At 32.7% G+C, this 27,630-nt stretch overlaps 2 protein-coding genes across 5 annotated transcripts; one reads left to right on the top strand and one right to left on the bottom strand.

Moving 5' to 3' along the window:
- Positions 1-70: 70 nt before the first annotated feature.
- LOC125815621 (peptide-N(4)-(N-acetyl-beta-glucosaminyl)asparagine amidase) lies at positions 71-14,716 on the bottom strand. Of its 4 annotated transcripts, XM_049495138.1 has the most exons (17): positions 14,585-14,716; positions 14,428-14,481; positions 13,733-13,903; positions 11,336-11,434; positions 10,749-10,835; positions 9,900-9,982; positions 8,443-8,556; positions 7,570-7,624; positions 7,421-7,507; positions 6,349-6,404; positions 6,209-6,268; positions 4,813-4,900; positions 3,964-4,725; positions 3,779-3,839; positions 2,016-2,118; positions 398-532; positions 71-318 (listed from the first exon to the last, which is right to left on the bottom strand). In XM_049495138.1, exons 1-17 carry the CDS (start codon positions 14,660-14,662, stop codon positions 234-236), a joined length of 2,178 nt encoding a protein of 725 aa, XP_049351095.1. In that variant the 5' UTR covers positions 14,663-14,716; the 3' UTR covers positions 71-233. The 4 variants fall into 4 exon arrangements, with proteins under 4 accessions (XP_049351095.1, XP_049351096.1, XP_049351094.1 ...); XM_049495139.1 differs by lacking the exon at positions 11,336-11,434 and having other exon boundaries at positions 14,585-14,715; XM_049495137.1 differs by having other exon boundaries at positions 14,428-14,598.
- A 3,990-nt stretch (positions 14,717-18,706) lies between these two features.
- On the top strand, positions 18,707-21,897 carry LOC125815865 (ABC transporter G family member STR). The gene is made up of 4 exons (XM_049495427.1): positions 18,707-19,075; positions 19,156-19,335; positions 19,433-19,701; positions 20,229-21,897. The coding sequence occupies exons 1-4, from the start codon at positions 18,707-18,709 to the stop codon at positions 21,895-21,897; spliced, it is 2,487 nt and encodes an 828-aa protein (XP_049351384.1).
- Positions 21,898-27,630: the final 5,733 nt, after the last annotated feature.

Raw genomic sequence — 27,630 nt, 5'->3', positions numbered from 1 at the left:
TATTCCGAAATTGTTATATCCTTAACCCACCAAACAAACAAAGGTAAGGGAATAGAAAAACGAGAATGTTAAAGGTTTGACAATTTTACATTGCCCGAAGAATGTGCATACAACAAGTGTTGATAAAAATAATACAACATATAAATAGGTCAACTGGTGAAACTTCAAACTCACAGCTTTGCTTTGAAGCCTAAGCCAGAGAAAGGGGAAGTTTATAATATGGTTTAGGGACATTAACTGCTACCTGCAAAGAGGTCAATGCTGCCAATCTGAAACCTTGAAGTTGCATTCTTGTCTCGAACTGCTAGAAACCTAAACCTGCCATTTCTAATAGTGATCAGAAATTGGATCCTATCATGAAGAAGTGAACTCTTACGAGCCTCCGACAAAACTTTACCTGAATGCATTTGACAAATAGCCGGGTGAACTGACTGTAAATGCTTTTCTTTGGAAACGTTTGTCAAACATCTGGGAAGTTTGTTTATCCAAGAGATGCCAACTGGAACCTCCATTTTCACTTCCTTCTAGCACCCTAATGTAATGAATGGATATCAGTATTCAGTCTAATATGCAATGATGGTAAGGATTTCTATTGTATACTTCCAAAAGCTGACCAAGACTTGAGCTGATTCTCTAAAATAGTCAACAATATAAACGAGTGAGAACTTAAGTGTCACCAAAGCTTATAACAAAGACCCAGTTCTATTTTGAACTTACATATGAGGATATGGAATTAAATAGGAGAAATATCAGACTTGTAAACTTCGCTTCACTAAGAAAACCAAACAATTGTATACAGAGGAATAGTTGAGGTATGAAAACAAGCTTAGACACCATCATTATCAAAAACAAAAAAACAGCCATTCTAGTCAAACCATCTGTTTTCAGCAAGCAGCAGTTGCACTACAGTTACACAACTTCAATTTCATCATGCCAATTGGCATGCTTTCACCGAGTTCAACCTTCTAGATCCTAGGACTGCACAGAGAGGGTTACACAACCAACTCAACCTTATCCCACCAGCTTCAGTTAGTTAATCTAGCACAGTATATATTTGATTCTATTTGGAGCCATTATAATAATTTCACCATTTCCTTGATTAAATTGTTCCTCCAAAAACTCCAAGTCTTCCTCATCACACTCTATATTGGCCATCTTATTGTCACTCTGTTTCCATCTATGCCTTTTTAGGGATTCTTTGACTGCCAAACCATGAGACCCCAACCTTTATGCAACCTCTACATTAATTAGTTCTTAAATGTCTTTTTGCTTTCTAGCTTTGGTCCACACCCATTTCAACAATTCTCATTCCATCTGGTTCATTACCACGACCCTTAAAAACAATTAGCCCCTTCCTTTTCTGCAATATTAAGTATTCCTTCAATTTCATTTTATATGATGGTACTTGACAGGATGTCATGGGTTCGAGCCGTGGAAACAGCCTCTTTACTTGACAGAACACGTCGTTCAGAATAGAAGTAACGGAAGAAAATATTTAAGTATTGATAGAGAGAAAATATATACCTCTCCACAGACCAAGCAAAAGGGATAGAGGGGTTAGTTAATCATTTGTTTATATTGACATAAATAGAAGGGTTGGTGATTTTACAAGATGCATAAATGCATTTCCCATTATTTAAGCATTAGAGAAATCCCATGTCAACTATATAGTTGATTTTGGTCTAGCCAAAATGAATCCATTTCTGGTTGTCACGCTTCTCCAGTAATATGTTCTCATACACAGCTATATATCCCTGTTAGCCAGCTTACGTAGTAAATTCTATTTGTTCTAAGGTACTTTGGGATGATGTACTATATTGCCTTAAATGATCTGGCGCAAAGCCACAATTTTATAAAGAATCAACCGACATTTGTTAGATACTGTTTTCAGTTAGACAACACCAGCCCCCTTGAACAGACCACTATATCTGTCTCAGAAGCTGGAAACACATACAGTTACTTGCAGGATGGAAAAGATTTTTTCACAACTATACTTTGAAGCCGATATTTCATACCAGTCTTTTGGATCTCTCTCTGGAGCATCATTAGCAGACATAAACTCATATGCCACAAGCTCAACCATCCGGTTATCAGCTACTTGATATATGATCCAGCATCCTATAAAGCAGAATACAAGTATCAGATAGAACAATAACCATAAAGAAAAAGGATGATTGAAAATATAAATACAAAAACCTGAGTTTATCCCTTAAAAAGTCAATATGTATTTATTCACCTTTTCATCCAATATAAATTCCTTTCTTTTAATTCCTTAATTTGAGATACCTTTAGAGGTTGTTAGATTCAGGAACCTTCTTTATGTTCATAATTGACGCCTGAAGGGGCACCTTCCTTCACACAACATCATCAAATTTGAAAACAACTGATGTTCTTAAACTTGCAACAATTGCTTAATAATAACTTGTGCATCATATGTAATGAGAAGCTCGTAACACATTCACACTAAAATTATTTATGTTGAATATACTAAAAGCTGGTTGATTTCATCCTCCTCCGGTCTTAAATGTTCCCCCAGGGTTATTGCATCAAGACATGGATATGGCTGACAATATTTTCACCAACTAGTAGAAAACATCCATCAGAATCAAGAAGATATCTCTTTAAGTACAATAATGTTCTTATAAAAAATTTAGAACATTAATGTCTAGTGGTCATCAATATGATATTTAATCATCTACATATACACCATCGAGATAGCAGTGATCTCTTTGGACTAGGGGGTAAATCTTGGGCTTCCTAAAGAAAATAAAGACTTACTGCAATTACTATTTGGGAACTATCCAGAAGAAGATGCATAAAATGGTGTTGCACTATAAGCTACTTGTTATGTTAAGAAACATTTGGGAAAGAAGAAAAGCATGAACCCCATGGTTTAGCTGACCATTATTCAACAGGCACCACTACATCAAAGTTGTTATATTAGCTTCTCCTCACTCTTTAGCTCTAAACTTCACAATAACTCCATCCATGAGTTACCTGATTTTCCATTTTACTGATTCTTTTCTCTTGTTTAAGGACCTCTTCAACCTAAAGGGAGAACAACTTTTTTTTTATGAATAAAGATGAGTTTATTAAATAGAAGCTCCAGTAGAAGGCTGGTGCTGAGGCAAAATACAGTTCTGCTGGATTTGAATCCCCCAGAGCTGTAGGTATTCCAAGAAACCCAGCATTACACCACACTATCAGTAGAAATTCAGCATTACACCAAATTTCAACTGATATTTCAAATTCACTTCACATGCCACTCTAATGGCAAGTTCTGGAGGCATCTTATTGAAGGTGCCAGATGCTCATTCAACACAGACACTTGACAGCTAAGATACTTCACAGTTAACACACCTCAGAAGAAAAAGATGCCCTTGGATTTTCAAGGCTTTGTAAGGTATGAAGACTTGGATGATGTTAACTTAAAAACTAGAGAAAGGATGCCCTATATTGAAGCTACCAAAGCAAAAGTTATGAACTATTCTGTTTCTTTTTTCTTCTTTTTTTCTCTCTTCTCTGTTAATACTTTTTGGAGGTGGCCAGCATAGCCCTTAATGCTGAGGAATACAAGTTACCCGTTTCAAAAAAAAAGAAAAAGTTATGCACTATACAACACAATAATCACCGTCAAAACAATACCTATTAACTTAATGATGAACATAAAGAAGCAACACATCGAGAAGAACCAGAGAAATAACCTTACGGCTTACGCAGCTGACATATATGAGAAACAATGAAGCTATGCCAGAGTTACATTTTTACTTAAGCATACCTGCTGCACCATTTGGTTCTTCCCACTTAGACATCCGTGTTCCATCAAATGCACATGTAGCCTGATGTATTCGAACAAGAGAATTAAGATTCTTCGCCTATTAACTATATCAGGAACTTCTCTTCCACATGACTAGAAGTTTTTTGGAAGGAACAGTTTTTATTATACAAGTCAGTGTCACTTACAACTCCAAAAGGAAGCTCCTCCCCACTAGCAAGGACTAGACCAGAACATAATCTGTTCAACTTAAGCAGTGGCCAAGAGAGGGACCTGCTGTCTAGTCTAGCACATTGTCCGATATTGTAAATCACATCATCCAGTGCATGGAACATGACAGGCAGCGCAACGGAAGTTTTAACAGGATCAGAAGCTAAACATATATCAATACTCCCATTAACACCTAACTCACTCTTCAAAGAAAGAGCATTGAGTAACTGGTCAAAAGATGCCAACATCTTACTGAAAATATCACCGGAACTACTTGAAACTGATTTCACAGAAATTCTCCTGGTTCTGAAAGGTGAATTCTTTAGATCAACTAAAATCTTTCTGAAAATCTCAAGAATTTCAGCAGCTGCCTTTTTAGATGGCGAGTACTCTATTAACTTTGAAAGAACAGGGGAAAAGGCACTGTAGATATTTGTGACATGATCATCTATGCATTTGCGAACTGGACAAGATGAAGAGCTTAGAGAGTTCTTTTCAGCCGAGACAAATTCCGATCTTGCTATGCGCCACTCCTTGTCTCCGCTCAATCTTCCAGGTAATGAGACTGAAGAGTCATCTTTACGATGCAATTCTTGCTCAATGACATTCTTTTCGATCCTGTCCCGTTCTTCCAGTGCTGAAATCACTTCAGCAGATAATGTTTTCCGAAGTTCTCTAGTTATATCAGAGAGAACAGCTGCAAGAGAAGGCTCTGAAATGATGTTTCGCTGAGAAAGAACCTTCATGATCAAAAATATTTATCTTAATTGCAGAAACTCATGACCACATACAAGTATCAATAAAGGGACACTCAGTTAACAGTTCACCTCAGGCCACTTCCTGGTGTAACGCTTAGTGACATCATGCACGCCATCTTTTGCAATAGCAAAAACGTAATTCAAACTCTTTTTCCATCTTCAGAGAAAGGTTGAAACACTAAAAATAAGAAGGTGGGTCGGAAAAGGTTGAAATACCAAAAATAAGAAGACAGTTACAAAAATAATGGTATGAATGGCAACTTTGCAACAACAGACACATAGCGGATTTTTAGTACTAGTGTAAATTTGTTCTCTAAAATATTTCATGAACATGTGAAGCACTAGTTAAAATGAAAATATTCCTAGTACTCAAAAATAAGTATGATATACCGAAACTTTCCATTGTTAAATGGAGCTTTGGTTCTTTAGTCACCAAGTTTCACACACTTTCATCATTTCAAAGCATGCTTCTTTTAAATCTTCAATGACTAACCGACCATTATAGTGGCAACAGATATTTACATGCCTGCGGAACTCCTAGATTCTGATTTACAGCCATTTCCATTTCTATACTATATTAATAACACAAAGCTCCTTAACAAAACACCGTCTGCCTTTTTTATCCATAAAAATAGTTCTCATTGGACAAATTGTCATTTAAGTTTTCCCATAATATTTAGGAATTCTAGATCACTAATTGTTTGCATTGAACCCTTCCTTCAATAAACTATATACAACAATAACATACCTAGTGGAATCCCACAAGTGGGGTCTGGGTCTGGGGAGATAAACTATATAGAGAGTCCTAATATTTAATATCTTGTATAAATCCTTTCCTTATTTGAATTATTTAACGTAACTATTTTGTAAAAGTCAAGTAATAGGTAAAACATTATACTACACGCTTACATTAGGTTCAAGTAATGAAGTAATGTGTGGAAGTGGTTTTATTTCATTTGATAATGAAATATTAGCTGCACCAGTTTCTTAGTCAAGATTAAAAAATAAAAGAAAACTTCTTGTGAAAAATTATGTTGGTTTTTTTGGGTATACAATAGTATGCTGTATGCCCATCACCCTCTCATCAAACACTCCAATAAAATTTATGTACCAAAATGTATACGGATTCTCAGAAATGCTATAATTAGATACAAATTATCCGAATATCCATAATTGTTATACTTTTTAACTCAATATCAAATTCTGGAAATACTTTCAAAATGACACTTAGCAACTGCACGTCAAGTATACACAGTTTAATAGCATTTGTACAACATTGTCAAGTTTTATACTTACTGATATGGAGTACACGTGCAAAGCACGTTCTCTAAAACTAGTACTCCATATAATAAGAAGGGAAGAGCAAATTTGATGGCAATACATCACATTAAGAATTATGCTATTGCTACATTAGTTACAATACTATTACATCTACTAAGAGGTAAAATTGGCAAAGAGAAAATACCCCTTCTCATATAATAGAGGATTGTCATATATTCCTTCACAAGGATCAAGATGCATCCATCTGCACTATTTCTCCTAATCACTTCGTGTTGTGGATCATTGCAACAAATTTATTGAGCAAGCCCTGTGAAAAGATATTACCTTCCCAGAGACGGTGAAAAGCACTCTGTCCAGACATGATCGGTGAAGTCCAAAATCTGGAAAGTGGAACAATAGAAGGAGAAGATAAGTCAAAATCTATAAAACAGCTGATTTCCTTCCAAAAATGTGTTTGTGTGTGTGCGTGTGTGGTGGTGGAGGGGAGGTATCTCAACTTCAATAGCAATACGAGCCCATGAAGATACTCATGATTAGGTCAACAAACTTGAAAAAGGTTTCTTTCTAAAAGCAGCATAATGCAGTAATGCGGAATATATATGATCTTGTAGAGAAACCTGAAAAGGATACAAGAGTTGGCACTAAATAATGAAGAGTGAATAATTTAGCAATTGAAAGTCTGAAGCATATTGCACTGCTTTTCAGGCAAGTGCACATCTTCAACACTTCAGGTTTAGGCGAGTGTCCAGGGTAGTCACTCTTTGCACTCCTATTCCAGAAATTTATGGGAGTTTATTACACATTTTATTTCTTTATCTTTCCCGCTGGTAAAATTGATTGCAATTATGTTCTTGTAATTTGGATTTCTGAATAGAAAAAACAGAAAGATTAAATTCACCCAGACCTATATAAAGAAGAGATGGCACTCCTATCTCATTCTCAAGTTAGTATCTCTTTATAAAACTTCTCACACCAGTTCAAAAAGGCTAAAAACAAAAAAATCCTGGCATTTATTTTCTGAGGAAGTTGGTGACAAGATAATCGATGCAAGTCTTTTATGAATTCTGTTTTAGTACTCAATTAGTGGAAAGAGCCCTGGGCACAAGTATTCAGCTATATGTGAATAGTTCAACTTATAGAAGTTTGGTCTTCCAGTAAATCAATTTAAAACGGCACTTCGTTGCTGTAGGTTCTTCAATGTTTTTATTTGCATACTTGTCGTTTTCCTAATTTCAATCATATGCACAAGGAGAAATTCACCAGTCACTAAAGCTTCCAGCGAAGAACAATCACAAAGGATTTATGAAAATTGAATCCACCATACAGCAATAGAGAGAAACGGCAATCACCTAACATGGTTGGCATCGAAATATGTTTTCTTGGAGAAGAAACTTACCAAACGAGAATCATAACCAAAAGCCCTACAATAGAGTGTGAAGCAGTTGGCCCACTCCCCGCACCGCCCCTTTCTCGTCTCTAGAAGCTGCATAAATGTCAGTCAGAAATTGTGATACAAAATCTTCCAGTAGCAGATGTATCCAATACCTTCAATGGGTCGTCGTATCTTGGGAAACGGGTGATATTTGAACATGAATTGCACCTGTGGGCAATAGAGATAAATGTTATAAGACAGCTGTGTTATTTTCCTGTAAAACGAGATAGAGAGAATGGAAATGCATATCCTTACAGAAAGAGAAAATTTTAATGCTTAAAAGATGTCAGAATAGAAAAGCAGCTCCAAGAGATCCTCACATGTGCAAAATGATGGAGTGACAGAAAAAATGAAAAACTGAAGCCTAGCTAGTAATGCTTCTTCTCTTACAGTTGACAACCCAATGATGCCTCCTCTGAACAACACTCACCTCTGACAATTGATTTTAAAAAATTGCAAAGCAGATACTAGTTGTAGACCTCTTGGTATAACTTTGGGTACCCTAAGAGACAGGATTTTTTCTTTCCTGTGCGTTATTAAAATAGGCAATGAATTCTTAAATTTACCGCTTTAGTCATATAGAGCTAGCAATGGTCTCAAAATATTTCTACTGAGGAAAAAACAGCACAGAACTCAGAGAGACTATACTATATCACAGGAAATACACTTTGAACATAAATTATCAAAAGAGCAATGGTCTCAAAATATTTCTACTGAGGAAAAAACAGCACAGAACTCAGAGAAACTATACTATATCACAGGAAATACACTTTGAACATAAATTATCAAAAGAGCACGCTTTCAGTAAAAGTTGATAAGGATTCCTGGAAGAAACTCACTTGCATTAATGTAGAAGCTTGTTACAAAAGTAAACTCTTCTGTTTAGAACTACCAATTACTTTTTAGAAACCGGGTATGGATAATTTCCCTTAGAACCTATCTATTGCCACATAGAATGTAGAACATAACTATCTTTCCGAACGTACCGAAAAAGTTCAACTCGAGAAGCACCATAAAGTGTTTCAGAAGAATTTGCAACCCCCATGCCTTGACTTCTGGTATCATTACCACAGCTATCACAAGGAGGAGAATTCACCCACCTACAATGACAGAAAAGAAATGAGAATATTGTCATTTAAGAGAGTAATCCTTGGGCCTCTAAGGCCCAACATGTCCTAACATTGAATGTCATTGAAATGTGGATGCTAAAATCAATGTACAATCATACAGCTTGGAGAGTATCACTGCATCCAACAAAGGGTGCAAATAGCACAGGCAGAGGAAACAATGAGAGATCGTCTGAGATGGTTTGACAAGATCCTACATTAACCTCCATATGCACCAACATGTAGGTGCAGTACAATGACAAGCATCAGTGGCTGACATGTGGATAGGACAAGGATGGAATCTCAGTTTAGAGAAGACTGTTAAATGATTGGGAGATAGATAAGGTAGCAGAGTTCGTCCAAATTCACTCCCACTTCAATGGTTTCTCAGTAAAGGAGAACAGCCTGATCTGGAAGTGTGACAACAAAGGGAAGTTCTCTGTAAATTCTGCTTACAGAGATCTCAGTTCATGCAACAATCAGGTGGCCTCTTGGCCGCGAAAGATGGTTTGGAAAGTCAAAGTACCTTATAAGGTAACATGCTTCACGTGGCTATTGGCCAAAGAAGAAGTTCTGACACATGAAAAGTTGATCAAGAAAGGTATACAACTATGCCCCAGATGCTAGCTTTGTAATGAACAGGCAGAGACAATTTGCCATATTTTCTTGCATTGTAAATGGAATGATCAGCTATGAAAAATCTTCATCAACTCGAGGAAGATAAAATGGGAGATGCGAGGAAGAATCAAAGAAGTGTTAAACTGCTGGAACAGTGATGGTAATGCAGCTAGAAGAAAGGAAAGATGGAAGATTGTCCCAGCTCGTATTTGGTGGTCTGTCTGGACAGAAAGGAATCATAAATATTGAGGGCAAGGAATGTAGCATTTAAAAGTATAAAACAAACTGTCTAGGTAAGACAAAGTGAAGATATATCTGATGTTCTTGGAAGAAAAAAGTCAAGTTTTTTTTTTGGAAACAGAGAAATCCACGCTTTTGCCTTCAACAGAGTTTGAGTCTGTGACTTGTGCCTAAACCCACACATCGCATGTTGCGCTCTTACCACCTACGTTCATCATAAGCTGTCTTTGACAAAAACTAAAAAAAGAATAGCAGAAAATCACATGCAAATGTGTTGGAAGAACACTTTGATTAAAACATAAGATTTAGATGATTTCGGGTCTCATAAATCATAATATATGAACCCATATTAGTTCCAGTACTGCATTTCAGCATTATAGATACACATAACAACGTCACTGCATGGAAGTAGAATGAAGTGAAAATTGTTCAGTCCTTAGTGATGAAAAATTGAATTAGCAGCAAAGGCAAGAAATTACCGAAATGACTGCTTAAACCAGAATAGCAGCTGTAATAGGAAAGCATTATCTTGTTCAACTTTTGTTGGTTTGTAGTTTCCCTCCTAAGCATATATAGCACAGATGTCAGAAATTCTGGCTGATGTCAACCCACAAATTCTCATATTCAAACCAAAACTAAGATGCCACTCACAACTCTTGTAATAAGCTGCGCCAAGTAAGAAGTATAGAACATTTTGTGTTGATTTATGATTTATATAAACATAAATTGTTCTTGTTGTTAATGCTATACTATATCCTTTAATTCCATTTTAAAAAATCTAATTACTCAGTAAAGCTATATATATGGTCGGAGGCCCCTAATAACACATTTTACACTGATTTCACTATCATCTTCTTATCAGTAACAAAATTAAGATGCAAAGAAAAATTTGCGTCCAAAGTTAACTCAAATATATTTTTTTGGAAAGGTAGGTATTAACATAAACTCAATAGTCTTCAAGAAAAGAGAAACGAAGCCAAAATATTAAAAGATACACATGAATCAGTTCGTCAAAGTTCTAATAGGGACACTTATCAACCAACATTAGTTTCTTACAAATTTTATCTCTTAAACATCAGAGGAGAGATAGTAATATCTATGTTTCCCAGACTTGAGAAGGTTTTTCATTAACTAAAATGAAGGAAAGAGAAGTCTATCTTATTACATGATGAATACATGCTCAACATCTCAATCTATTTCCAAAAAAAAAAAAAAAAAAAAAAAAAAAGAACCTCATTCATGACTTGTTCGAGGTTAAATATTATATAGGTTGAACAGAGTTACCAATTTGTGCACAACAAAATGACCAGCAAGATGATAGTACTAACCCTTCCCAAAGAAATCAATGCTTTCTCCTCAAGCTTGTCAACAGGCACAGTCTTTCGAGCCATCTCTTGCCGATGTGGATCTTCATACTACAACATGAGGAAAGATATTTGTTATCTATCAACAAAAATGATTTTATTCCATTCCACCTTCTATTGAATTTCACCTTTTCAAACAAAAAGTCAATGATGAATTACTCTATCCATCTCAGCACAGTATTAAGAGAAAAGTGGGATTAAGGATATGGCATAATTTACACACTTTACTCATATAGGGGGAAAACAAATATCATTTTGACTACAGGATTTTGTGTGCACTGTTGGTATTGTAAAAGGACATCAAGTAGCATACAAAAGTGAATCATAAAAGAAACTTGAATTCTTGAAACATGAAAAACTGCTGAGAGTATTTAATATGTAAGGTATATCCAACTTTAAAAAAAATTAATTTATGAAATACATTATATTGTGTTGGCTCTTGAAGTAGAAGACCTAAAGACCATCTCTTACTTCATCTGCTAAAGGGGGAGAAACAACTATGGAACACAAGTTAAGATGGACAAAAGAAAATCAGACACAAAAAGATATACCATTTGAACTTGATTTACATATTGCTGTATCCGCTGTTCAACTTGCTCCTTACTTTCTCTAGAAACAAAATGCTGCATCATAAGAGCTTCTTCTTCTGCCTAGATGTACAATCACATGCTAATAATTGAGTGTTATCAACATAAAATGATAGTAACAAGTTAGCTCTCGTAGTTTAAAGGTAAAGCAAATGCAAAAAGAAAGGTTTTCTTTAAACTCCAACTAAGTTCGTCATACAACTGAAATAGTCTAAGATGAAAAAAATGAAGGGTCAATTGTATTGTTTCCACCCACAATAAGTTCCTAATTGCTGTAGATAAGGCATGCTAGTTAAAAATCAGTATATCACTGTGGAAAATAAAATTAACCTTATCTATACTACCTTAAAATCATGAACTCCCAAACATAAATGTTGAATTACTATAATACCCCCAATTAAAAATACTCAATTAATTTAATTATTTGTATTATATTAAAAATAGATACCTTTAATGTTGACATTAAAGGGTTGTGATTTTTTCAAAGAGGTTGTGACTTTTCCAAAAGGTTGCGACTTTTCCGATGAGTTGTGACATTTTCGATGAGTTGTGACTTTCCGAAGGGTTGTGATTTTTCCAAAGGGTTGTGACTTTTCCAAAGGGTTGTGCCTTTTTCAATGAGTTGTAACTTTTCCAAAGGGTTGTGACTTTTCCAATGAGCAGTGACTTTTTCAAATGGTTGTAACTTTTCTGATAAGGCACAATTAACACCTATTCATACTACTATTTGTTAGCTATAAATAGTGGAGTTTCCTCTCACTTTTAATCTACAATTTTTTTTAAAGTTTTGTACTCTTCTTCTTCTTAAAAATCTCAAGGGTTATTTGCAACTGTTAATAAAGTTTAAAATTCAACGAAATTTGAGGTATCACATTAGAAAGAGTTGGTGAACAAATTATAGCAAATCATTCAACAATTCACAGTCATATTTTTTCTTACAATTTTCATGAGTTAACAGTGACGAACAGTTGTGGGAAAGACAATAATACTAAACAAATATGAAAAAAGTCACATGATTTGGGTAAGATATTTTTTCTTTGTTTTTTTTTCATTTTTTGTTCTCTTACCTTCAGGAAGGAGTTTCTTTCTAATTTTGTTAAAATAACGGGCATCAACATAGTCCATTGAATTATTACTTTGGATGTTAAATCTACTATTTCAAAAATAGATTTTAACTTTTACTTATAATATGACCTACACTCAAACCTCTATTTAACCATCATTTGTTATAACAACAAAGTACCTTTTTTTGTTGTTGTAAAATTAGCTCTTTATGATAGTCTTACTCAAGTATTAATTAAGTAACAATATTTTGTAAAAGATAGATTGCGTATAAAGATAAATTATTGAAATATTTATGTTAATCCTTATTAGTGTCATGCACATACTACATTTCAAGTATGAATATTTAAGAGAAAAATTGTACTTAAATGGTGTCTATCATTTATGTTTATAACCTGAAGAGAAAAGGCTATTGGTGACATTTTTTGTATTGATAATTTTTTATAAAATTCTGTTGGTTAGATTTGCTTACAAAATTGAGTGTAGTAAAAATACTACTAAAGAATTGTCACTTTCTCCCACATTTAAATTTTGAATGTATTTCAAAATGTTTTAATGATATTTGTTTATTTTGATCTCAAAATACAAGTAACTCTATGACAATTTGTATTAATTACTTAAAAACACTTGTCATGTGTTCTTTCAATTATAATTATTTACTAAAAAGCATTAATTTAGTAATATTAATTCTATTTTACAACATTGTATACTATATATACAATACACACGTGTAACGCACGTGCCGTGAAACTAGTTTAAGGAAAAAAGAATCATATAAATGAAAAGGAATGTAAATTCTTTAGCTTTCTTTTATTCCTAGCTAGAAATCAAGTTTTTGTTTACTATGTTAAAAAAAATCTCATCTTGAAATAACAAAAAAAAAAACTCGATACTTTGTTTAATTTTAATCATTTCACATTGTTGACTGAAGTTCTTTAAAAGTTGGGATTTTTTCAAGACAGTATGATTTACCCATAGATTACAATAATAACATACCCAGTGTGATCCCATATATTAAGTTCCGTATATCAAGACTGAAAGTCCAATTCTTAGTTGTTGCAAAGAAATTACTTCCAACTTTAAGCTCCAGCTGATTTTAGCTCACACTTTTACGTCTCTTTTGCTTACCTCGAGCATCCCACTACCATCATCACATTCATTTTTTGTGTAATATTTATTCAAAGTGAAAAACATAGCTCAACACTACTTCTATTGCAATTACATTAGCAGTTCAAGCAAACCATCTGACATCAAATAACATGAATGCTTCGCAACTTAAACCGAAATTCAATGCAGAACCTGAATAAGGCGAGCCAACTCTTCATCTGACATTGCCAAATTTTCTAACTTCTCTTTCTCCTCGGCTACTATTTCCTCCTCAACTTCATCAATTGATACCAACCGAAGCTTATCCGATATTGAAGCGAGATCAGACTCGTCGGATACAATTTGATCATCTCTCCCCAATATCTTCTCATCAATTCAATTTTAACAAATCAAATACTCAAATTCACAATCATTTCATTTTCAACAAATTAAATACTCAATTTCACCAGCATATTCATGCAAACACAAATCATATTGACACATTCATCTCATTGCACCTCTTCAATTCAATTTTTTTATCAAGTTTATCAAATGAACATCTTGCGATCAGAATAGTAAATGCTACAATCTTATCATCTCTCCTCTGAATATCTTCACATTTCCATAATTATAAATAACAAACTTCAACTTTAAATATATATTGCTACATCAGAATCGAGATAAGAATTATCGATATAATCTGATTATTGTTCCTCCCAATATCTTCTCATCACTTTCAGTTTTAGCAAATCAAACACTTAAAAACACATAACAAGAGATCACGGTCGTTCACTGGAATCTTCCAATATCTTCTCAAAGTCCAATTTACAGAAAATTGAGGCTAAAATTGACAAGCAAATGCAAATTATGCGGACATTAAATAAAACACAATTCATCACATTTTATACCTTTTGTTGATCGGGAGGAACAGAAGTGAGAGAGAAGAGCTGGTACTTGAGTACCTGAAAAAGCGAATAGATAAGAGGAAAAGGTTTGTAAATGAAACGGAAGATGGAATTGAAGAAAATGAAGTGAGAATGAGAGGAAGTGGAAGAAGAAGAAGACTTCGAAGCCATCATCAGTGTCGTAATCGACGTCGAATGTGTCGTCGTTGTGACTAACGGCGAGTCTTCGAGCAACCATTCTTTGGAACTTGTTCAATTTGCTTCGTTTTTAGGTTTTGCAATTCGATTCCTTAGGAGAAATTCGTTTTTAGGTTTTGCAATTCGATTCCTTAGGAGAAATTCTACTTCAATGGGCCAAACACTGTCTGACTTTTCTTTCTCTTCCAATTCTTCATTTTTTGTCGTGAAAATCAAGATTATCCCTTTCATAGACCGTCTTAACTCTTAACTAACTCGCTTCATAAACTAATCAACGTTGTTTATATTCCTCCGTCTAATAATGATTGTCTACCGTATTATTTTAGGATATCCAATAATATTTGTTCATTTTATGAAATTAATAAATAATTTTATATTACTTCTTAATATATCCTTATAATTAATTATAATTATTTATTTATTAGATATTATATTTATTATATTCAAATTGTGATATAATAAAATTATCCTTTTGATTATAGTTTCTTAAGAAGTGTGGAAAGTCGAGACGACTATTGTTGCACAGAAAAAGTATAATGCTCCTTAGTCCTTTCCATTCCCTCTGTCGAGCATTTTTTATTTTACACAATATTAAAAAATTACTAATATATTGATCATACTATTTTGATATTTGCCTGTGTCAGTGCACATAAAAAAAAGTTATAAAAAATACTCTTTCGAAATCATTATACTTGTTCATTATTGCAATTTATAATACTTTTCGTACAGTTTTTGAATGTCCAAATTTTTTTGTTTAAAATATCAAATTAATATAATCTAATTTAACTTTGAAAATTAGTCAAATTGACTTTCGAAAAGCGCAATGTGACAAATAAAAGTGGACGGAGAGAGTAATAAATACAATGTCTTGAAAAATGTAATAGGAAAATAACTATGATTAATGATAATGATAAATTAGGAACTAAGTGTAAAATTATTCATTGATTCATAAAGTAGACAAGTCTTATTGGACATCCCAAAAATAATATAGTGAATAACTATTGTTGGACGAAGGAGGTATATAATAGAGTATAGTAATAACTAGTATTGAAAACCGTTCACATTCAAAAGGTCATATTAATTGTAAACGTAAAGTGGGAAAATATACTCCATCATTCACTTTATTTGTCATGTTGCACTTTTCAAAAATCAATTTAACTAACTTTTAAAATTAAATTAGATTACATTAATTCGATATTTTAAACTATATGAAAAGTACTATAAATTGCAATTTTTTGCATATCAATATAATGCAAAATTTCTATTATTATATAAGAAGGAGTTTATGATTGGACATCACATCATAAACTCCCTATATAATATATAATATATAATATAATATAATAAATCATTTTTTCTACTATATAATATATTTTTATTTTTCTACTATATAATAAAAGAGAGCTTATATAATATATAATATCATAATAAACTCCCTTTTATTATATAGTAGAAATAAATATAATATATATATAATATAATATAATATAATATATAATAATAATATAATAAATCATTTACAAATGACTTAAAATATTTAATATTTAAAAGATATATAATAAAATAGGTTGACTCTCAAAATTCTATCTGGGTCACATATATTGGGACAGAAAAAATAACATATATCATTTCAAAATTACCAAAAAAGTATTATAAATAATAATAATTAACAATTTAAAATATCTGAAAGACATTTTAAAAGGGTTAATTTTGTAAGTTTATCCATATCACATAAATTAGGACAAAGTGACCAGCAATGTAAGTTATTTGAAAGTTACATAAAAATATTATAAATCACAATAATTAATAACTTAGAACTTTTTTTTTAAAATGCAAATTTGGATGACTCTTCAAATTTCATTTGTGTCACATAAATTGAGACAACAAAAATAACATATATTGCGTCCATTTTAATTTATTTGTCTTAATTTTTTTTTATATTTTAAAATTGCGTAAAAATACTATAGATCATGATAATTGACAACATAAAATATTTCAAAAATAAATACATATAAAAAAATTCGATTAATTCTTGAAATTAATCTATCGTTAAAAATTATGTATAAAATACAATAAATCGTGATTTTGACCACTTAAAATATTTATTAAAAATAAAATAAAATAAATTGACTGATTCTTAAAATTAATCTATCAATGTCACATAAAATGAGACAAAAGTAGTAATATGTATTGTTTAATGTGAAATTATTGAAAACTACGTAAAATGTATTATAAATCTTAACAATTAACAACATTTGATTGAATCTTGAAATTTTATCAATGCTACATACATTGAGACAAGTGGAGTAATATATATTAAGTATTTAAAAATTACGTACAACCATACTGCTTTCTGTAGGCTTCGAATTATCGTGGTCATTTTTTTGGCTGATACAAGTTTTGTACCTTTTTTTTTTAATATTATAAATCGCAATAATTAATAATTTAAAATATTTTAAAATATATATTAAAAATTTAGTTGGTTTCGGCAATTTTATTTATACTATATAAAATGGGACAAAGGAAGCAACATATATCATTTACAAATGACTTAAAAAACATTAAAAATTACAATAATTACCAATTTAAAATATTTAGAAGCTATATAATAAAATAGGTTCACTCTCAGAATTCTTTCAGGCTCACATATATTGGGACAGAAAAAATAACACATATCATTTTAAAATTACCAAAAAAGTATTATAAATAATAATAATTAACAACTTAAAATATCTGAAAGACATTTTAAAAGGGTTAATTCTGTAATTTTATCCATATCACATAAATTAGGACAAAGTGACCAGTAATGTTGGTTATTTGAAAGTTACATCAAAATATTATAAATCACAATAATTAATAACTTAAAACATTTTTTTAAAAAAAATTAAAATTTGGATGACTCTCCAAATTTTATTTGTGTAACATAAATTGAGACAACAAAAATAACATATATTGGGTCCATTTTAATTTATTTGTCTTATTTTTTTTTGGGTTTTTTATATTTAAAAAATGCGTAAAAATACTATAAATCATGATAATTGACAACATAAAATATGTTTAGAAAAAGAAATACAAAAAATTTCACTCATTTTTTAAGTGAATCTATCGTAAAAATATTATAAATCATGATAATTAACAATATAAAATATTTCAAAAATGTTTTATGTGGGTAGTCTTATTGTGCCTTGAATAGCGTCAAAGAAAGTACAAGTTTGTGATAAAAAAAACTTATTCATTTATCCACGCAAACAATTGCTTCAAAATCTCCATTATTAGCCCCAAAACATACCATTTATATTATTGGGTCTGTGCCCGTGCTTAGCACGGGCAACATTACCTAGTATATTATAAAATATTAGTCAAAGCTAAGACATATAAAAAGAGAGAATATTTATTAATCGAAGAGAAATTAATATTTTAAATAATTAAAGATAATAATTAAAACATATGATTTTTTTTTAAAACGTGTAAAGTAAGGAGATAATTTTTGCATTTGTTGATCACCAAGTTCAGCTGACTTGAAAATTAAGATCACGTACTTCTGATTTTGCTGTCAGTTATTCATGTCATGTACCCGACCCTTCTCTTAGTCGTTTGATGGGTGAGATAAGGAAGGACAATCACGGGATATAGTATAAAATTATTTTATTTCATATTTGATTATATATAAATATTAATTAATCTCAAAAATAAGTTTATATCAAAATGATGAGATCAATTATCCCTATCTATCCCATCCCGTGACAAACGACCCCTAAACATCAATGGTTCACTGCAGATATTACATATATCTCTTCCGCATAAACAAGTCAACAAAAGAAGATATCTATTTCCACAAATCACTAACAAAAATATGTCATAACGACATGATCAAAGCAAACCAACGACAAAACCAAAGTGAAAAAAGAAGATAGTACAAAAATAGAGAAAAAAGAAACATTCAACTTTGTTTAAAACTTAACTAAATTCCAATTTCTTTTATGTTTTGCCCGTCTCATATTTTGTCCAATTCTCAATTTCTCCATCCCCTGTATCTATAAAAGAGAAGGGGAAAAACAAGTGTCCCTTCAGAAAACAAAAAAAAATGGCAAAGTTTAAGCGGACAGACACCAACAGAAGCTTAGAAACTTTGTTGGATTTGGACAAATCTGCACAGTTGAATAAGATTAATGGTGTTAATTTGGCGAAGCAGCCAACGCGCAAGCTAATTCCAGGACATGGTCTTGAGTTCACTAATCTGTCATATAGTGTTACCAAGAAAGTGAAAAAAGATGGTGTTTGGATCAACAGAGAGGCTTATCTTCTTAATGATATATCAGGACAAGCTTTGCGAGGCGAAATCATGGCCATCATGGGGCCTAGTGGTGCTGGAAAATCTACTTTTCTTGATGCCATTGCTGGACGAATTGCTCGTGGTAGCCTTGAAGGAACTGTTAGAATTGATGGCAAACCAGTTAAGTGTCTATATATATCATGTAATGTGGTTAAAACATAGTCATGATTACTAATGGCTATAGTTATTATGATATGCAGGTGACAACAAGTTATATGAAGATGATATCTTCCTATGTAATGCAAGATGATCAACTCTTTCCTATGTTGACAGTTTACGAGACGTTCATGTTTGCAGCTGAAGTCAGGCTTCCACCATCAATATCTAGAGCAGAGAAGAAGAAAAGAGTTCATGAACTTCTCGAGCAATTAGGCTTAACGGTATGTCAAGACTCACTATCAACAAAAGGATTATGAACAGTTACTTATAGTTATTTTTCAGGTAACTTGATAGTGTGAAATTTTTGTGCCTATGCAGAGTGCAACACACACGTACATAGGAGATGAAGGAAGAAGAGGAGTGTCAGGGGGAGAACGTCGGAGAGTGTCTATAGGGATTGACATAATCCATAAGCCATCTCTGTTGTTTCTCGACGAACCTACATCTGGTCTTGATTCTACAAGTGCTTATAGTGTTGTTGACAAAGTGAAAGACATAGCTAAAAGTGGTAGTATAGTACTCATGACAATCCACCAGCCTTCTTTCAGAATCCAAATGCTCCTCGATCGCATCACAGTCCTTGCAAGGTTCTTTTTAGTTCTATCCCTCCTTAATCGACTTTAGGTTCATAGTTTTTCTATGTTCAAGCATTTAAGTACACATTGCCATGTCGAAAGTATAATAGTATTCCTCCGTTTCAATTTGTAGGTCAATTCTTTCTATAATCTGTTTAAAGACAAACGACAACTTCTTATAACCATAGAAATGATGTACACGCTACATGTTTTAACACTACAACAAGAACAACCTTTAGTGGCAATAAATATACATATTGATAAAGAGTAATAAAGCCTTTACCGGCATTAGTTACATGTCATTGGATCCAGTGTCCCTATAGGCTTTAGGGACATTTATAAAGAGTACTAAATGCCGCTAAAATTATATTTTTAGTGACAATTAAGCTATTGCCGTTAATTAATTGCCGCTAAAAATCATTTTTTTATATAGTGTAAGGGCACTTATGGTGTGTGATAACAATCCTTCTTTCGTTCTTCCTCAAACTCCGTACCTAATCAAACAACGCCATATAAGCAGGGTTGTTCTGTGAATGCAGGGGAAGGCTTGTATATTTGGGAAGTCCAACAGGAGTAGCAGCTTTTCTAGCTGGTTTTGCAAGACCAGTTCCAGATGGCGAAAACAGCTTAGAGTACCTGTTAGATGTGATCAAAGAGTATGATGAATCAACTGTTGGACTTGATCCTCTTGTCTTGTATCAAAGGGATGGCATCAAACCTGATCAAACAGCTAAAACCCCTCTCCGAAAACCTCCAAAAACACCAAGAGCTCCTCGAACTCCTTATGCAAAATCACCCTGGACCAAACATATTAGCCTCCGAAGCTCTCATTTTTCTATTGGAAACATGAATTCCCAACGAGATCCTAAGGATCAGTCTGAATCTAATGTTAATAGTTTCGGTTATGATGATGAGGACGATGAGGAAGATTTTGATAACTCGTTGGAACGTAAGGTTCCTCAAACACCTATGAGTATGCAGAGTGGGGTTTATCCTCGTTTGGCTTCACATTTCTACAAAGATTTCTCCGTTTGGCTATACAATGGCGTTAAAGGGACTCCTCTTCGTCCACCAACATGGAACCATGGAGGAAGAACACAAATTTCTGGTGCAAAATCAAGCATATCTACAGGTCATCCATTCCCAATGTCTCAACAAACACCTTCACGTGTTAAAACTCCAGTAGTATCAGCAATTTTCACTCCAGGACGAGAAGGAATAGAGTACTCATCGTATAATCCATCATACGAAGAAGTATTTGAAATTGAAGAAGTACTCGATGAACCAGTTCACAGGCACAAATTCGCAAATCCCTGGCTTAGAGAAGTTATAGTCCTCTGTTGGCGTACCACATTGAATGTAATTCGTACTCCTGAACTCTTCCTATCTCGTGAAATCGTCTTAACAGTCATGGGACTAGTCCTGTCTTCTTTCTTCCGAAGACTAGATCATTTCGACTTCACAACAATCAATCACCTCCTCAACTTCTACATCTTCACAATTTGCCTAGTTTTTTTCTCCTCGAACGATGCTGTTCCAACATTCATCCAAGAGCGTTTCATCTTCATTCGCGAGACATCTCACAACGCTTATAGAGCATCTTCTTATGTCATTTCCTCCCTCATAGTATACCTCCCCTTTTTCGCGATCCAAGCCTTTACATTCACTGCCATAACACAATACATTCTTAGAATCAACAGCAGCATTTTAAGCTTCTGGATAATCCTCTATTCCTCACTCATAACTAGCAATGCTTATGTGATGTTAGTAAGTGCACTTGTACCTAGTTACATCACGGGGTACGCGATCGTTATAGCTACAACAGCTCTCTTCTTCCTAACATGTGGATTTTTCTTGAAGAGGACTCAAATTCCTTTGGTTTGGAGATGGTTACATTACATATCAGCAATCAAATATCCATTTGAAGCATTGTTGATTAATGAATTTAAAGGGACAAAAAATTGTTACAATGGTGACCTAGCTGATCTTTCACCTGGTCCTTTAGGTGATGTGAAGATTAGTCAATTACATAAGGATTCAATTGCATCACAAAATTGCACATTGATTGGAGAAGATGTTTTGTTTTCTATGGACATTACAAAGGAGAATATTTGGTTGGATATTGTCATCTTGTTGGCTTGGGGAGTTCTTTATCGTCTTTTCTTTTATTTAGTTCTTAGGTTTTACTCAAAGAATGAAAGAAAATGATGCGCGTCTTTGATTAAAAGTTTGGTTAAGATATATTGTTTGTATTATAAATATTTTTTAACGATGCAATGAATAAGTTATGCTACTCTCCATATGTTTCATTTTATGTGACACGATTCTTTATTGATAAATCATATCATTAACAGAGCAAGCACTATATCCATTGTCCTTAATTAGGATTACTAGCTAAATTAGGAGTCGCATTGGCTTGACATGCAGGTCTAATATAGGATTTTCTCAAGATAAATATATACTATAGGTTATTTAGACCAAAGCAATTAGATTCGACCCCTAAGCGCCATTAATGAATAGTCAATGGCTTAAGCCTTAATGGACTCTCTCTTCATGGCCTGATACGATAGCTGTCAATGGAGATCCATGAGTTTGACCCCTTGTTTTTTATTTTCTAGTGTTCAATACTCACATTGAAGCTCGATTAAATCTAGATTAGTGTCGAAAAGTCCCACATGGGGTAAAACGCTTCCTAATAAAGGTGACTCCGTATCCGAGAAACTCAGACTCGAGACCTCTGATTGGTTAAGAATAATAGAGTACTTACCACTTCACTACAACCATGTTCATATGAGTTTAACAGTTTTAGCTGAAAGTTCTACTGAAACTTCCCTTGAAGTTTTTCTTCATATTAATTATGATGAATGACAGGCTTGTGTCACCTTTTAATTTGGCCCATGGGGGAGTACTCTGTTTTCTTGTTTAAAAAAGAAGAAAAGAACACACTCGTAAAACGAGAAAGAAGAAAAAAAAAGAGTGAGAAAAATGCAAAAGAACCAATTAGTCATTGATCAGTACATATGTGGACCAAAGTGTCAGTTGTTGTTTAGTTGACCGTATAAAAATAAGGGAAAATTGTACTCGTATATAATAGCAAATTATTAATTTAAATTAAATATTATAGATTTAATTGTAATCCGTAGCAAACTGTTGTCATTTTTCTCTCTCCCTAAAATTCTCACTCGCCACTCTCCCTCCCTCGCTTGCCAGTCTCTCCATCGCCTCTCTCACTTTATACAAACACAAATGTATAAATTGCGTTTATGTAAGTGAGAAAATTGTATATACACATTCAAATACATATCTTCGTCTTATACACTTATAATTATACAATACAAATCTTCTCCTGCCCAGTTCTCTTTTGCCTTTCTCTCTTTATACAAACACAAATTATATACAAAATACAATGTATAATTTGTGTTTGTATAAAGTGAGCGAGAGAGAGAGAGATTTGATATATAAGCGCTTTATTTCGATTCAATTGTATACAAATTCAAAATTTATGCAGATATACAAACACATAAAACTAAATTGAGAGGCTACTAGCGATTTATACAAACGAGAGGCTTCCAACGATTTAATGAGAGGCTGCCAACGATTTTATCCAAATCTGATGCCCCCAACGATTTATACAATCTGATGCTCCATAGCAAACATTATGTTTGTTATGGAGCGCAACTATGCAAACTATAGTTATAACATACAACTATAATTTTTATGTTTGCTAAATGTGAAAGTTGCTCAAAAAATAATGCTAAATAGAGTGTATTAGTAATATTTGTATTAATTATATATATATATATATATATATATATATATATATATATATATATATATTACTTTCTTATGCATTATTTGGTTTAGTGTAGTGGAAAAGATCTAATACCCCATGAAAAATAATTGAGTTCATAACCATGCTAATGTATGTATTTAAATCTTTTTGCAACTAATACCTAGAAATTCATGATCTAATACACACCCGAATAAACAATAAAGTGGTTACATTATTAGTTATATATAGCATAAAAAAAATATATATCAAACAAGATATTACTAATACATGCATTATTTTAATTAATAGACCCTACCAAACGACCTCTGACGGATTAGTTACATGTTTAGGTTGACGTAAGACCAAATATTGATTATATATGACATCGCTTACTTGGATGTTAAGATATTCAAACAAGTAGTTTCACCAAAACTCTGCTACCTGTTTTTAATGGAGTATTGAGTATTCTGCACGTATCTCCTCCTATTTTTCAAACTGAGTGGTTTTTAGGAAACATACTTGGTATTCCTCCCAAGTCGTTTTGTAAATTGAGTCGATCTTTATTTGTTCTTGTTCTACACGAATTCCCACTATTTCAATTGACGTGACGCCTTTTTCTTTCAATTAAATGTCATCTTTTTATAATCAGAAATAACAAACTTAACTATAAAAGTTTCTTTTTTCTTCTTAAGTTTTGTGTCAAACCAAACAATGTTACATAAATTGAGACGAAGGGAGTTACTTAAGAGCTAGGAAAGAATTAATACTCTCGCATTTTACCCTCCAAATTTAATTTTATGCCCATATTATTTAGGTTTGGGGTTCATCTAATTCTAATTACAAGTTATTAAGGGCTTGTGAATTAGTACATTTAGGATTCGTTTGGTAGGATGTATTGGTCATGGTAATTTTTAATCTTTTGTTTGATAAGATTTTGAGAAATATTTCCACAACAACTAAAATTCTTCAATTTATGTACTCTATGGTTTAAGATTCCAAATATTGCATGTAACTTTGTATTATTTTCCCTATTCTTCCTTCCCTACTTGAATAAAAATAAGCAAAAGTTTGGAAGAATAACAATTTAAAAATAAATTAACCAAAGAGAAAGTATCAAAGTTGTTAACTAAAGAGACCTAGTGACTAATGTGTTGGAATTAAAACTTATTAATGGTTGAATGATTCACACTAATCTAGATTAAAGCTTTCTAAAACAAATTGGAAGTTGGCTAGTCTTATGAAACTTCCTACATTTGTTCTCTTGAATTCTTTATTTGGATATTCACAATTAAAAATACATAAATTAACGATGAACAAATTATATAACCAGATGGCAAAATTCTCTAATTATATGTTTGGCATAATACATAAACATGACTCTTAACTTGGCTTCACCGGACAACTATGTCCTCCAACTTTGAGTGTGCACAAGTAGACACTTAAACTTATATAAAATCGAACAAGTAAACACACATGTCCTACATGACATAATACATGTAGGATGCCACATAGGACACAAAATTACCATGTAGGACAAATATGTCTATATATTCAATTTACAAGTTTAAGGTCAACTTGTGCACATCCAAAGTTAAAGGTCATAGTTGTCAGCTGATGTCAAGTTAAGAGCAGTCATGATTATGTATTATACTTATATGTTTCTAGTATATATATGATGTAAACTATACATATGTCATACCATGTCACAATGTCAAATTCTATGGTGGCCTAGCTGATCTTTCACCTGGTCCTTTAGGTGATGTGAAGATTAGTCAATTGCATCACAAAATTGCACATTGATTGGAGAAGATGTTTTGTTTTCTATGGACATTACAAAGGAGAATATTTGGTTGGATATTGTCATCTTGTTGGCTTGGGGAGTTCTTTATCGTCTTTTCTTTTATGTAGTTCTTAGGTTTTACTCAAAGAATGAAAGAAAATGATGTGCGTCTTTGATTAAAAGTTTGGTTAAGATATATTGTTTGTATTATAAATATTTTTTAACGATCTTTTGGTACCATACTGTTGCAGCATCAGCGGAAGTAACCATTGATCAATTGATGGAAGTTCCTATGTGTAGTAAATCCTGAAAAAGAACAAACGAAGATCTTGATTTGATCAAGTATAGTTGAGGGTTGGTGTTTAGTGTGGGCAGTCTCCGGTTTCATAAGTCATATCGTTTCTATTTTTTCGAGAAAACCGGTTTTCGGGTATCTAGGCATGGTTTATGCCATGATCAGTATAGGTGTTCTTGGATTTCTTGAATAAGTTATGCTACTCTCCATATGTTTCATTTTATGTGACACGATTCTTTATTGATAAACTATATCATTATAGTAATAATTTGTGCAGTATTGAAGCAGGTCATCGACTATACAGAAATACATTAATACAAATAACAAGTTGTATTTAACTAACAGAGCAAGATATATATCCATTGCCCCTTAATTAGGATTACTAGCTAAATTAGGAATCGCATCCTATGACATGCAGGTCCAATATACAGATTCCGAGAGGATTTGAAAAATAGTAGGAAAATAATGTTTTAACTATGTAAATTGTATTACTCCCTCCGTCTCATTTTATGTGGCACTTTTCGGATTTCAAGATGCAAACGAATCTATCTTTGACCGTAAGTTTTTCATAGATCCTTTAAACATTTTAAATTATCAATCATTGTGACTTATAGTACTTTTTACGTAGTTTACAAATATATAAATTTCATTTAAATTTTTTTGACTATTTCATGCGCAAACTCCCGGTCAAACGTAAACTGTTTGACTCTCAAAAAATGAAAAGTGTCATATAAATTGAGACAGAGGGAATAATATATATGGGTTATTTAGAGCAAAGTTATTGAATTCGCCGACCCAAGCGCCAGCAATGAATAGTCAATGGCTTAATGAACTCTGTCTTCATGGGCTGATACGATAGCTGTCAATGGCTTTATCCATGAGTTTTGACAGTTTTTTTTTTGAGTTTTTCCAAATTGGAGCCCGATTAAGTTTGAATTTGTCTATTCTATACCCGAGAAACTTGACCGCTAATTAAGAATTAAAAAATACTTACCACTCTACCACACCTGTTGTAATGAATTTGACAGGTTCAGCTGAAAGTTTACTGAAACTTCCCCTTAAGTTTTTCTTCAAATTACTAAATATGCTGAATGACGTGACACATTTTAATTTGGCCCATAAGGAGTAGTCTGTTTTCTTGTTTAAAAAAGAAGAAAAACACAAACTCGTACAACGAGAAAGAAGAAAAAAGACAGTGGGAAAAACGCAAAAGAAAAAACAAAGTAAATACACGCAGGACTTAGTCAATGATCAGTACATAGATGTGGAACAAATATTTATTTACAAAAATATCATCTACAATAAAGGTGGAAAAAATGTAAAACGAATTATGAGAGGTAGATGAGTCTTTAACCATGCTAATGTATGCATTTAAATCTCTTTGCATTACTAATACTTAGAAATTCATAGTACTAATACACGCCTTAATAAACAATAAAGTGGTTACATTAATTATACATAGCATTAAAAAGTGTATATCAAACAAGATATTACTAATACACAGAGCTGATACTTGCATTATTTTTATTAATATACCCTACCTAACGACCTTTTAACTGATTAGTTACACCTTAAGGTTGACGTAGACCAAATATTGATTATATATGACATTGCTGATTAGGACGTTAAGGATATTCACTCAAGTAGTTTCACCAAAACTCTGCTACCTGTTTTTAATGGAGTATCAAATATTCTGCACTTATAAATTTTCTTCCTATTTTTCAAAATGAGTGATTAGAAATCATACTTGGGGTCTTCACTTGATCCCTCCCAAGTCGTTTTGTAAATTGAGTCACATCTTTATTTATTCTTGTTCTACACGATTCCCTCCATTTCAATTGATGTGACGTCTTTTTCTTTTTAGTCTATTTCAATTAAATGTTATATTTTCATAGTTAGAAATAACAAATTTAACTTTAAAACTTTCTTTTTTCTTCTTAAGTTTTGTATCAAGCCAAACAATGTTAAGAGCTAGCAAAGAATTATACTCTCGCATTTTACCCTCCAAATTTAGTTTTATGCCCATATTATTTAGGTTTGGGTTCATCTAATTACAAGTTATTAAGAGGTTGTTAATTAGTACATTTAGAGGTC

Source organism: Solanum verrucosum, unplaced genomic scaffold (genome assembly GCF_900185275.1).
Source record: "Solanum verrucosum unplaced genomic scaffold, falcon-dt-bn FXZP01000261.1, whole genome shotgun sequence".
NCBI classification, from domain to species: domain Eukaryota; kingdom Viridiplantae; phylum Streptophyta; class Magnoliopsida; order Solanales; family Solanaceae; genus Solanum; species Solanum verrucosum.
The sequence above is the reverse complement of the archived record's forward strand: the minus strand, read 5'-3'. Positions and strand labels throughout refer to the sequence as shown.

What these genes read in the sequence shown, in the direction of transcription:
- LOC125815865 (XM_049495427.1), top strand. Translation starts at nt 18,707, where the DNA reads ATGGCAAAGTTTAAGCGGACAGACACCAACAGAAGCTTAGAAACTTTG. An exon ending in TTAGAATTGATGGCAAACCA is followed by an intron (nt 19,076 to 19,155) that starts GTTAAGTGTCTA and finishes TATGATATGCAG; the next exon opens with GTGACAACAAGTTATATGAA. An exon ending in TCGAGCAATTAGGCTTAACG is followed by an intron (nt 19,336 to 19,432) that starts GTATGTCAAGAC and finishes GTGCCTATGCAG; the next exon opens with AGTGCAACACACACGTACAT.
- LOC125815621 (XM_049495137.1), bottom strand. Translation starts at nt 14,598, where the DNA reads ATGATGGCTTCGAAGTCTTCTTCTTCTTCCACTTCCTCTCATTCTCAC. An exon ending in TTCCTCCCGATCAACAAAAG is followed by an intron (nt 13,904 to 14,427) that starts GTATAAAATGTG and finishes ATTGATGAGAAG; the next exon opens with ATATTGGGGAGAGATGATCA. An exon ending in AGGAGCTTCCTTTTGGAGTT is followed by an intron (nt 3,840 to 3,963) that starts GTAAGTGACACT and finishes CGAATACATCAG; the next exon opens with GCTACATGTGCATTTGATGG.